We start from the raw sequence: 13,184 nt of genomic DNA, 5'->3' as shown, positions 1-13,184 counted from the left end.
GAGGGAGGGAGGGAGGGAGGGAGGGAGGGAGGAAGGAAGGAAGGAAGGGAAGGGCGAGCTTCATGGAGAAGGCAGACCCACAAAATTATGTCAGAGGTGGAAATGACAGTCTCAGCTCAAGAGCTGGGAGCTCTGTCACAGCACGGAGAAGTTGCAGACAGGGCCAGGACCTGAAGATGGCAGCAAAGCTGAGCACACTTGGGACTCACAAGCAGGTGAGGCCCATCCGGAGAATTGAACGTGCTAAGTCAGTTAGGGTAGAGAAGGAGCTCAGGAAGGTGGTCTGAGCAAGCACACAGAAGCCATGAAAGAAGGCACCCCACAGGTGACCACAGACTGGGTTATCTGTCAAGAAAGAGTGCTGCCAACTCCCTCTCCAATTCCTGCAGTTACAGGAGAACTGCCAGGTTTCTACCATGTGACTGACCCTTTTACTATGATATACTGTGATATCCCACCTTAGGAGTATCATTCCACAAGAATTTTGGGAAAAAGTCTGACTTCTACATGGTTGGTCCTGAAACATATGAAGCTCAAGACATGTTTCTGCTAGAAAGACAGGAGAAAAGAGATAATCTACAGTGAGAAAGCAAAGAGCCTATTTGCAGAAATAAGACACTGACACACTGTGGCTCCAGACAACCCCTACGCAGAGCTGACACCTTAGCCCCTTAGGCCCTGAATTATCCCTTGTATTTCCAAATAGTCCCAAAATACTTAAATGTGTCTGTGTTAGAGAACTCTTTTCTTTAACAACTTATTTGTGCCAGTCTCTTTCACTGCACATGCCCACACACATGCACATGGGGAAGAAGGGAAGTCAGAAGAGGGTGCTAGATCCCTTGGAACTGCAGTTACAGGCATTTTCAGAATACGTGGCTTGTTTGCTTTGTGGCATGGCTGCAAGGGTCCAAACTATACAGTCCTCATGATTTTACAGCAAGCACTCTTAACCACTGAGGCATCTCTCCAGTCCCACCACTAGAAGTCTTGACTACCACATCTCCAGAAAATAAGAGAGGAGGCTGGCCCGTGAGTGGTGGCTCATGCCTTTAGTCCCAGCACTCAGAGACAGAGTTCCAGGCCAGCCTGGTCTACATAGTGAGTTCCAGGCCAGCTAGAGCTACAGGAAGACCCTGTCTCAAAAAGGCCAAAAAAAAAAAAAAAAAAAAAAAAAGAGACAGAGGCTGGGATGTAACTTGGTGGTAGAGCACTCACCAGGAATGAATGAAACCCTGTGTTCAGTCCCCAGGATCACAAAAGAAAGGGGTATGAGAATAAGGCAACAACCAACTGTCAAATACAAGAATGAACTGCTCTAAGACCTCCAAAGAGGAGGGAAACTCATTGCCTTAGGAACCAAACCTCTAGTAATGCCTACAAGCACAATGTGATCATAGAAGCAGAAGCCAGACAGCAAAGGGTGGCTAGGAAGTACAAAATGCTTCTGTTGTGCCAGGCATGGTGACACATGGCTTCAGTTCCAGCACTTGGGAGGCACAGGCAAGCAGATCTCTGTGAGTTCAAGGCCAGCCTGGTCTACATAGTGGGTGACAGGTCAGCTGGGGCTACAGGAAGAGCTGGCAACAGTAATGACAGCAAATGCTGGCCTGAACAGAGGTGATCCTCGAAAACTATGTCAAGGAATTTTCTCCTGCCATTTAACTAAAAGGTAGGAACTGAGCATGGGATGAGACAGCCAAGGGCCAAGCTTACCTGCTAAACCCCAGCTCTTTCTTATAACACCACAGGACCGAAGGCCGGGCCTTCACAGTTGCTTTGGACAACATATGATGGAGTATGACCACCTGCCAAAGAAGAAGAATCACAGAACTTCAGGGTTAAAGAGAACATAGGGCCGGCCAGATCCCTGTTGGCATAGGCAGACATTAAAGTGCCAAGCAGCAAAGGAAGACACCCAAGGTCACAAGGCAAGTAACCAGAGGGGAACTAGAAGCTAGGCCACATATACTTAACCTTGAGGTCAATCCATCATTCCAGGATCCTTAAGGCATTGGCTTGCCTGCTCAGGAATCTAAATAAAGGGAATTTCTACCTCCAGGAAACTAAGATTTCCACCAGGCACCTTACCAGCCAAAGGAATCCTAATGTCATTATTTGCTGAAAACCCAGAGGGCCTAGATAACTTGCTGACTCTTTGGAACAGGACACAAAGTGACTCAGGAAGTCATCCACCAGGTCTTACCTGATCTTTTCCTCGATCTCCAACTACAACAAACAGAGACCTCTGCCGCTCAGTGACGCCATTCTCAATGAGAATCCGGATTCTGTTATCCACCTTCTTCCGATTCATGGTGAAAGACTATCACTAGAAGAGAAAGAAAAGAAATACAGCTAAAAGCTGGGTGTGGTGGTGCACGCCTTTAATCCCAGCACTCAGGGCAGGCGGATCTCTGTGAGTTCAAGGCCAGCCTGGTCTACAGAGCAAGTTCCAGGTCAGCTGGGGCTACAGAGAGACCCTGTCTCAAAAAGACCAAAAAACAAACAAACAAAAAAAGAAATACAGCTAAACAAAACACCAGGTTTGGGGTAAGTGGCACTAGCTAGCTTCCCTTTGTGGGGGTGGGGGTGAGAGATACATTTTTAAGTATCAACTTAATCTTCAAACAGTTCCACAGGGAAGACACCAGTTTGTTTTAAAATCAGGAAACAGGCTTGGGAGGTGTAGTATTACCTAGGTATGGGAAGTCAGTAAGGAAGCATAATTTATAGCTTCATCAAATAAAGAAAAATCAGAATGTGGGGGATAGAGAGATAGATCAGCGGTTAAGAGTTCCTGGGTTCCGGGCTGGAGAGATGGCTTAGTGGTTAAGAGTACTGACTGCTCTTGCAGAGGACTAGGGTTTGACTCCCAGCAACCACATGGCAGCTGCGAACCGCCCTTAACTCCAGTTCCACGGGAATCCAAAGCCCTCTTCTGACCTCCGAGGCACTGCACAATACAGGTGCACTTACTTACATGCAGGCAATACACTCATACACATAAAAAATAAAAATAATGAAAGAGTTTCCAGGTTCAAGACCCAGTACCCACACAACAGCTAACAATTCCAATTCCAGGGGATCCAACACCCACTTCTGACCTCCGTGGGCACTGCACAACACAGGTGCACCTACCTACATGAAGGCATTACACTCATACACATAAAATTTTAAAAAATCAGAATGGAAAGGCTTTAAAAAAAAAAAAAAAAAACCTAAAAAACCTAAAGTATATAATGTTATCTCCATATATCCAAAACATTTTCAATGACTATCTAAAGATATGCTTATGACATGGAGCAAGATAAAGTATGGTACTATTTTATTGTATTGGGTTTTATGTTTTGGATTGGGGGAGTGGGTTGTTTGTTTTTGAGACAGGGCCTCACTATGCAGCCCTAGCTGGCCTGGAACTTGATATACAGATCAGACTGGCCTCAAACTCACAAGTGATCTTCCTGCCTCTGCCTCCTGAGTGCTGGAATTAAAAGTATGTGCCACTACACTCAGAGGGTTTTGCATTGTGAAGTCTGATGTACCTCAAGGTAGCCTTGAACTTGTTTCTCCTGCCTCCACTTCCCAAGTGCTGGGATTAGAGGCAAATGCTTTAATTATAGATATGTACCACTATACCAGGTTTTATGCCATGCTGGGATTAAACCCAGGGTCTCATGCATGCTAGGCAAGCAAGCATTCTATCAACTGAGCCATATTCCCAGTCCTATTAATACCATTTTGATGCATACATACAGTTAAAAAAAAAAGAAAAAAAAGAAGGGGGTTAAAAAAAAGACTGGAAAAAAAGACCAAATTATAAAGTAACTATTTCTTAATGATGTGATTTTTATTTTGACCTTGTTTTTTAGGGTTTGGTTTCTTCAAAATTCACGTGTGGGTAAAGGCGCTTACTGCCAAGCCTGACAACCTGAGTTTGAGACCCAGAACTCAAATAGTGGAAGGAGAACCAACATCTGAAAGTTGTCCTTTGACTTCCACACAAACATGGAACAAGCAACCCCCCCATACACACATACACACACACACACACACACACACACACACACAAAGCCATAATTAAAATATTTGATTTCACATTTGTTACTAATAAAGTAAGGGAAAGCAATCAAGTATTTCTATGATGAAATGTGTTTCCTTCAGTAAGGAAAATCCTTATTAAGAGCTCAGCACAAGTAGACCTCAAAAGTTACTGAATGGGCTAGGAGTCTGTACAGCACTTGCCTAGCTATGGGAAGCCCTGAGCTTAATCTCTCTAGTACCCTCAAAATAAAATAGAATGCAAAAGTTATGTGATTACCTATGATAAAATATTTTACCATTATCACAATGAATCCACCAAGGAAACATGAGGAATATCAACTACATTTCCACAATGTAAAAGTGGTGTAAAAGTGACTTAGAAACTCCAGTGCTCGCTGTATTCTAAACACAAAGTTCATTTTTTGACCTTTATATTAACTGTTAGTATATTAACCTAACCCAAAGATCGATTTTTAACATGTTTTAATAGAAAGTCCCTGTTTATAAGGGAAAAGCAGTATAAAGAAATCAACTATGGCCAGCACTCGGGAGGCAGAGGCAGGCAGATCTCTGTGAGTTCAAGGCCAGCCTGGTCTACATAGTTTATTTTGATATATCACAGTGAAAGATTTATCGTCCTCTTTTTTTTTTTTTTTTTTTTTTTTAAAAAAAAAAAAAAAAAAAAAAAAAAAAAAAAAAAAAAAAAAAGACACAAACAAAAAATCAAGTATCTCAAAACAGGAAAATGACAGGACTCACACTTAAGTCAGCCAACTCCAAAGCATGAGCTCCTTCCTTTGCCAATTAGTTCAGCTTGTAAGCCTTATGTTGTCAGTTACATCAAGACCCACAAAAGTGAATCAAAACCTACTGGAGACTGGCTTTTGTTGTAGTGACTGCGGGAATCCTAGAATTACCTGAAAAGGCCCCTGACTGACTACAAGCTTTAATTCAGAGATTGTGTAAAGGAAAGAAATGAGAAATTACACACAGGTAAATCTAATTAGATGTAAAAACAACCGCTAGAGTAAGAAATCTAATAATGGTCTAAGATTACTGTTGCCAGAAGTTGCCAAGGAAGACCTAACAGAGGAGGAAAGCACTGATTGGGGGTGGGGGTAAAAAAAAGGTGCATAATTTTCATTTAGCTGTATTTACTCCTGTACACACAGCACTCTGCCAGAATCACCTGGAGCACTCTGTCAAAGCAAAGTTCTGAATGAGACCACTGGGTAGGGTATAAATGAACGACCGGGGAGATCTGGGTTCTGACTGCCTCAGTTCAAAGCTTAGGTCTGCAAGCAGGAACTGAGACACCCGCCCATTCATTCTCCACTCTCCCAACTAGAGGTCCCCGAGTAAGCGAAACGAGCCGCGAGCACTCGAGAAGGCAGCCCCCAGCGTGTCCGTGCGAGCACCAAGGGACGACTGTATGTAGTGCCGCCGGGAGAGGAAGATAGTCTTTGGGAGCCAGCCCAGCGGCGCAGAAAGGGCTCGGAGGCCCACCTCCGCGTCCGTCGCAGCGCCCCCCCCCCCCGGCCCCTATACCTGCACTGGATCGGCGGACCCCAGCCTCCCGCACGCGTACACGTGGGTGTACCAAGCAGCTCCAGATAAGTGCGTGCGCACGAGCGAGCGAACGCCCGCCACCAGCTGAGCTCGCCCGGCTCACCCACTCCTACACCTCGTGCGTTGCGAATAGAGGTAGGGGAAAGACAGCACGTGCGCAAGCGCACCAAACGGATGTCAAGCGCGGTGGGACCTTCCACAGTTTGGACGCTGAGTGATGACGTCTAAGGTCCCGAGGGCGGAGTCACCACGCACCTCCGCTACTGCGGCGCATTTTAGTTTCTGGTGGCCATAGCTGCCCCGCTGGGCGTTATTCCGTTATTCACTTCTCTGCTGATACCTGCTAACGCAGGGCGGAATGAAGCACCTGGATATCCGCAAGCCCAGCACCTGACACTGAGCTGGAGCTACTGGTGTTAGAAGATACTGTGGACAGATTATGCGAGAGGCCAACGGTTGTTCCAAGCGTTGTTTTACTGATCCCCGTTTTAATCTCAAGATGAAAAGTAGGTAGAACTGTTTTATTCATTTCGCTTAATATCCATCCGCAGCGCTGTGAGGCTGCCCAGAAACCAAGAAACTATACCCACGACTACGGCCGCTGTACCTAGACTCCCTTCAGAACCCCGAACTAAAGCTCTTCCAAAACCAACCCTGGGACTCTGCTCTTCAGTTACCTCCGTGTTAAGGCCCATCCAACCATGTACACAAGTTACCAGTATGTATTTCTGCATTCTTTCGGGAACGAAGTGAATGAACTTCAATTAAGAATATCCAACATTCTTAGATACAAGCTCTAATGTTCAAAGCCGAACTTTCTCTTACCCTTATTTTCCCCAGTCAAGCCACTTCCAATTTTAATAACCAAACTACCCTCCCATTCATTCAATAAAATGTCGTTATGCCAAACATTGACAGATGCAACCAAAAACGGTTCTAGTTCTCAGAAAGCTATACTACTTCAGTTCTAAATGTTTAGACGTATTATGAGCAAGTTGGAGAAATATCTGTAGCTAGACGAACAATGGACCAGACCTGGAATTTCAGTTGTGATGAAAAAAACAATGAAATTTGAGGGACTGCAATAACTAGAACCAACTCCTAGATGTTATACAAAAAACAACTGTCACAATTTATTGTAGTTCTGGTCTAGAATGCAAGGGATATAGGGGCACAGTGCTGAATCCAGGCTCTGAAGACTTCCATGACAGAACCATATGATTAATTCATGGTTCTACTTAAGGATTAGAAAAGAAAACCAAGATGAAATTCAACTTACTGTGCCTATCAACCGAAGGGATAGAAAGCAGTTGTAGAATACCACGTCAATTGGGAACATTACACTCATTCTTTTTAACATTTATGGATGGATGGAACACATCGGCAAGCCACCAAAACTGTGGAGTCAGAAGGCAACTTTTGGAGTTGTTTCTTTCCACCATTTGGATCCCAGGGGTCAAAGTAAGGTAGTCAGGCTTGTCTTGAAATGGCTTTACCTGCGTGTCACTTCATGGTCCTCTTATCAACAACTTCAGAATGAGTTTGGAGTTGGAGGGGTTTGGGAGTTAGCTATTTCTGGACAAAGTAGTAAAAACTGATTATTTTCAAAACTGTGGGATTGGATGAGGTCATCTAACCAAGGCCCAGAACAAAAACAGTGGTACTAGAAAATCTCTGAAATTCATTCACCACTATCCTGTTTGCTGCAAACAATTCTCAAGAGTAGATGATGCCATATCAAAAAAATGTGCCCTCTAGATTTTGACCCATCAAACTTTTGTTCTCAAACATTACAGTGAGGATCTTTTAAATGGCAGCTTATTGGATGGCTCACTATCTCCACTCCCAAACAATAATAAACTATTTAAAAACATTTAATGTCTCCCAAATACTGACAAAAACTAAACATTAAAGAAAGCTGCCCCGCCCCTTCCCCCAGCCTGATCTTGCTAATTCGTAAACCAGACAGCAGTCCCTGGAGCTTTTTATCGCCCTATTCCTCATCCATCTTAGTTCAATTATCTTTCCATTGTCTTTCCTGATCATTTTAAGCAGGTCACATTGTCATGGCCTTCACATTCATATTAACTACACTATTCCATCATGCAATTTACTGTACTTTTGAGTCACAACATCAGTGGCTCTGACTGGTTACTTTTGTTACCACTGAATGGCTAGCAGAGGACACCCAAAGTAAGTCCAGGCTATCTCCCTAATAGAAACATAGAACTGAGAGGAAGCTAGTATTTACAAATATATTGCTGCCTTTGGTGGATTAGAGACAAACTTGCTTGTTCTTTCAATGGCAATAGTGAAGGGGAGAACGGGAGGCTGCTGCACAGACTGGTTAAGCTTCAGAATAGGTTGTTTCTAGCAGTGAAGACTGAGTCTAACTTGCTTCTTTTAAAAGATGAGACTTGCCGGGCGTGGTGGCGCACGCCTGTAGTCCCAGCACTTGGGAGGCAGAGGCAGGCAGATCTCTGAGTTCAAGGTCAGCCTGGTTCTACATAGTGAGTTCCAGGCCAGCTGAGGATGCAGGGACCCTGTCTCAAAAAAAGAAAAAGATCAGACTCATATTTAAGTCTTTTCTTCTCTCACAAGAAGCATTTAAGAGTTTTGGTATATGTAACAGACAAAAACTTTGCTCAAAGACAATGAGGAATCAAGTTTTCATATAATTTAATCTAACAATTTAAAACATTATTCATCTTTTTCCAGTGTCTATAGAATTCAAAAGAGGAAAGGGTTATCTAAGAGGAGCTTTTATTTCATTTTGAGGGGAGTTTTCCCCACTTCAATAACTCCATAAAAAGGACAAGCTCAAGGACAATACTGATTCTTTGCAGCATAACTTTTATAGTCAATAAAACTAAGATTACTTAAGAACTCAAGTGGAATACAGATCGAGGAGCTTAAGGTTGAAATGAAAATGAATTCAGTGTTTATTTACACCTATTTCACTTCATTAGATGTACCGTGGTAAATATAATGAATATAAACTGCCTAGCACACACAGGATTGCTGCTCAACTATATTCTACATTTTATGAACTGGTTGTCAGCTAAGCACCTTAGTTAGTGAACCTGAGAATAAGCACACATTCTCATGTCTTCTATATGCCCCTATAAAACAGCTGTGTGTGTTTTGTGTGTGTGTGTTCTGTGTGTTGTGTGTGTAGATAAAAGAACTACAGAAGTTAATTTGCTAAAATCATTAAAAGGTCATGTTTTAATATCAAGATACACTGATCAAAGGGGGGGGGACTTTTCTCTATTCTTTAGAATATTTAGGACCTGGTAATAAAATGACCCTTACCAAAGAAATCAATGACATGCTACCTTTATGAAAGCTTTTTTTAAAAAGTTTCATTATACATAGATGACTGGTAATTGCACATGTACAAAAGTATTTTATATGTTGTCTTGCTACACTGAAACATGTATGACAATCATTTCCTTGTGCCTCTGCTAAAATACGCATTGGACCAAAAAAAAAGGCCTTCTGCATCTAAGACAAGCATTTACATATTATACAGAATACTGAGAACCAAGATTCAGATCTCAACAGAACTACTTTAGTTCTCTGCCCAGTGAGACATTCCTTTAAAAACCATGGTTTGAATTGAGACATACATTTAAACTGTGATGGAAGAATGTTGCCTAATTATGTTTTGAAAAAAAACAAATAATGCTTTTAAGAATTACAGATGTATTCAAACTACGAACACCTTTTACATTCATATCTGCACTAAAGCACAGAAATCTGAAACGCAGAAAGCATTCTCCACATCCTGTCTCTGAACTGTTATTGAATACTGCATGAATAACTTATTTTACTTCAATTTTGATTTTTAAACACGAATTTTCTACACAGCAAATTTAGTTCTCGAGTACACATCATCTTGGGATTATTCAATAAGCCACGAATATTTTATCCATCCCCTAAAATACAGCTAACATATGGTTGTGGTACATCCCAGGCAGATGGCATTTAAAGCACACAAGGGGAGGTGTGCTGGCAAAACACTCTCGGCAAAAGTAAACAAAAAACCCTTCCAATATGATGTACCACAACCACACATGAGAAAAGTCAAGAACTTATTTTATTTATTTTAAAATAAACATTGAAGTTCCCCCATTACCCACCACCCTACAAAACTTTTGAATGTGGAATGTTCAACAGCCTATCAATTTTAGTAGGTTACAAAACCAACAAAAACTCCAGTTGTCTTAATGATGAATGTTTGAGAAAAATTTCACTTTTGTTTTTAAGTAGCTGAACACCTGCTGGAAAAAATTCCTTTGCTAAAGGCTAAAAGTAAAATTTAATTTCTATACATAAAATACCATTAACTTAGTAGCCTTTGCTTAACAGGTGGGATTAATTCTCCATGAATTCAAAATGGAATGGGACAACAAGCAGCATTAAGTTCATAGGCACACAGAACTAGTGCTCAAACTGCTAGCACAATTTCCAACACAGAACATATGGCTAAGTCACTACCAAACTTTCCATCTCCATCAAACTGGACACTTTCCCTATGTATCTAAGGCAAAGAATCTCCACTTTGAATGTAAATGCCTCCATGAGAAAAGGAGAATTCAATTAGGGTTAAACTAGACAAAAAGTAAATGAATACTACAGAAATAGCTGCTGGACATAACCATAAAATCTGTGACACTAACAATGGGTGGGCTGAATCACAGAAGCTGCTAGCTGTTGAACACCAGTGTTTCAAGATACAACTTTTATAAACACGTTTTATTTGTTTTGCTTATACCATCAGAACTGAAGCTGCTGTCTGTCGTTTCCCTAAAACAGGGAAATCGATCTAAAACACATACTGGTGCTTTTCAAAAGATAGCAATTTAGAAGGGTGGTAGCAGCAGGCATTGGGTATCTTTTTCTTTAAAGAACTTTCAGGCTGCAGGAAAATCATGTGACCAAAGTGTTATGATTATCCATTAGATTTTCATCGGTACCTGTACCAATTTAGGGAATACAGCAAGATCCAAGTATTAGTGATGACAATGCACATATCATGAGGGATGACAGTGTCAATCCTCATGTAAGTCACTGTTTCAAAGAAACTGTTAAGTGTTCAAAAAGTATCTAAATATTTCACATTAAGTACAGAAGCGGCCCATCCAGATATATCCCATATTTGTTGCATATTTTTCAAAAAAGTGCCAATCAAAGCCTAATTTTCATTGTGGCTTTGTCTTATACAGTATCAGCTGATACAAAGCAATTTACATGTGTTTTTAATCACAGTCGTTTGGCCAGATGAATAATGCCATGTCAAAGCTGGTAGCCAATCTTACGTGTGTGATTAAGGACCCATGCATAATTTGGTATGCTTCTAAATGGTCAGTGCTCCAATGTAACAGGAAAGCTGTGAAATGCAGTTGTTTTGCCAAACCACACTCCACTCCTCCCATCTTCCTTTCAAGGGAAATGTTTTTAGTTTTGTCAGTTACCACTGAGTAACTCTAGGGATGATTTGAAGATTTTATCCAATGTCAAAAAGTCAAACTTGTTTTTTTCAAGCCACTTCAGTAACTATGGAGATATTATCACCCCATAAAGTATGTTTTACTCCTAAGCAAGGGTGAGGAATCCAAGTATCGTGTGCAAGGCTCAAGATGACACTTAGGACAGAACATGCAGAGTAAAAATAGTTTCCTTCCATATCCAGGTAATATAAAGCTGACAATTATAGTCCTGTCTTTATGGGATGAAAACAGTCCCTTTACAATAAATTTCCTGAAAGGGAGAACAAATAGATAATAACTCTTCTGGTAACATATTATGGTACACTGGCCAGTGTGTTTTTGGCGATTAAACATAATCCTGTGAATCTGATTAATTCACTTGCTGAGTGTTCATTTGCGGCATCCCTCTGTTGGGTCTTGGGGGCCCTCCACGACCTAGAAGACAAAAATGGCATTTGATTTTTCTTTCAAATATTACTTGTTTTGCCTTCAAGCAGATTTGCATCTGAAGTCAAGAAGCATGTGGGCAGCCTGTCACCACATTATTAGGCTTAAGAGGTCAATTCTTCAGTGTTCAAGTTTCACCTGTCTTGGAAGTTGTCATGAGAAAATTTGCTCATGTTCTCTAGCTAAAAGAAGCGTAGAGCTAATGGAGTATTCCACCAGTACTCATTCATTCATTCATTCAACAAGTATTTATTGAGTGCCTACTATGTGCCAGGCACTGTCATCAGGCGTTGGGAATAGATACAGCAGTGAAGACAGACAAGGTACCTGCTCTCATGGAGCTTACATTCTAGTGTACACTCTAGCTTACATTTCAGTAGTAAGTAACATCATACTATCAAAATTAATATAAGCACCAGAATGAAAACAGACCTTATTACCTAAACTGTTAAAAAGAAGCTATATAACATTCAAAATTCTATGACTTGTAACAGGTAAAATAAATTTTACATGCTGTTAAAACAGATATTTTTGCTATATCAGTTAACTCAACTTTCATAGAATATGCTACAAGGTGGGAAAGAAGAACATAACCCACATTAACATGCAAATACCTTTTGATACTTCAAGTCAGTAATTCCCATGTGGCCCATTACTCTTTGTAAAAAGTGTAGCTTTTTTGGCCAATTGCTACTAACATTCAAATCAAAGCACTTTGCAATTTCTCCTTAATATACATTTTATACATGTTATGGCCAACCAGCAACTACAAGAATCCTATCCTTTAACCTCCCTCAATCAGAGAACCATTTAGAACTTCAGATTATATGAAATGCTAACTGTAACTGTTAAACAGATTAACTTCCTGTCCAACAGAAAATTTTTCCAGTACTAAAAGACAAACGAAACAAAAATACTCTTAAACTTCTAATTTTTAAGTGTAACTCAGTAAGTTCGTAAAAATTTGAGGGTTCTGCTTAAATGTCAGAAGTAATTTGATATTCAGATCACTAACTGATCCAAAAGGTATTCAAATTCCAATTAGTTCTACCACTTCTAAATGGTTCTCTAAATGTACCTGTGGCTTCTCTGGCCATTAAAGTGTTTCTGGTCCCAAAATATAATATGCATGTTTCAAAAATGAAAGGATAATTTCATATAAATGTTCAATCTCATTCCAAAAATGTCTTACAAAAAGTTTCAGTAGGTACTTCCTAAAAACATTTAGCAGGTTTTAGGACCTGAAAAATAAATTTCCAGTTGGAAAAACACTTTTCTGAGGCAGAGAAAATGTTCTGGGCTTCAAGACAGTAACAGGGAAAGTCATTCAAAAAGTAAAATTTGGATTCAAAATGAAGTTTTAGAAACAGAGCATTTCATTTAATCTTTAGCAACAAGTCTGGAAAAGATAAATGTACTCCTAACATGTAACCTACATGCAGACTATTAACAGTTCTTCCAAGGCCAGAACAGAAGCTCCACATAGAAGCTAGGATCACCACCACAAAATATTACCTCGTGGGGCTCCCCGTGGTCCATTCTGCCCAGAGCCTCGCTTGAAATTCTGCTGATATCCATCCTAAAAGACAAGCTTGTTAGTATTGAAAACAAAGGGTATTTTGTTTACCTATT

General features: G+C 40.8%; 2 protein-coding genes and 1 long non-coding RNA gene across 5 annotated transcripts in view; 1 reads left to right on the top strand and 2 right to left on the bottom strand.

Annotated features, from left to right (window-relative positions):
• Window positions 1–5,793, bottom strand: part of Nat10 (N-acetyltransferase 10) — a 41,184-nt gene extending 35,391 nt beyond the window's left edge. Inside the window, exons 1-3 of one of the 2 annotated variants that reach the window (XM_008852358.3) lie at window positions 5,590–5,793; window positions 2,207–2,329; window positions 1,717–1,808 (exon numbers count right to left, since the gene is read on the bottom strand). In XM_008852358.3, the coding sequence (XP_008850580.1) occupies window positions 1,717–1,808; window positions 2,207–2,314 (200 nt within the window). In that variant the 5' untranslated portion in view covers window positions 2,315–2,329; window positions 5,590–5,793. Of the gene's footprint in view, window positions 1–1,716; window positions 1,809–2,206; window positions 2,332–5,589 lie in introns of those variants that run through there. The other variant, XM_029555695.1, reaches the window with a different exon arrangement.
• Window positions 5,794–5,904: 111 nt separating this feature from the next.
• Window positions 5,905–10,703, top strand: LOC115067577. Its single transcript, XR_003846966.1, has 2 exons — window positions 5,905–6,065; window positions 6,162–10,703. It is a non-coding gene; the product is annotated as an uncharacterized LOC115067577 (long non-coding RNA).
• Window positions 9,695–13,184, bottom strand: part of Caprin1 (cell cycle associated protein 1) — a 40,729-nt gene continuing 37,239 nt past the window's right edge. The window contains exons 18-19 of one of the 2 annotated variants that reach the window (XM_029555698.1): window positions 13,068–13,131; window positions 9,695–11,540 (exon numbers count right to left, since the gene is read on the bottom strand). In XM_029555698.1, coding sequence (XP_029411558.1) covers window positions 11,476–11,540; window positions 13,068–13,131 — 129 coding nt within the window. In that variant the 3' untranslated portion in view covers window positions 9,695–11,475. The remainder of the gene's footprint in view (window positions 11,541–13,067; window positions 13,132–13,184) is intronic. The other variant, XM_008852357.3, reaches the window with a different exon arrangement.

Source organism: Nannospalax galili, unplaced genomic scaffold (genome assembly GCF_000622305.1).
Source record: "Nannospalax galili isolate Female #2095 unplaced genomic scaffold, S.galili_v1.0 scaffold126, whole genome shotgun sequence".
NCBI lineage: Eukaryota > Metazoa > Chordata > Mammalia > Rodentia > Spalacidae > Nannospalax > Nannospalax galili.
The sequence above is the reverse complement of the archived record's forward strand: the minus strand, read 5'-3'. Positions and strand labels throughout refer to the sequence as shown.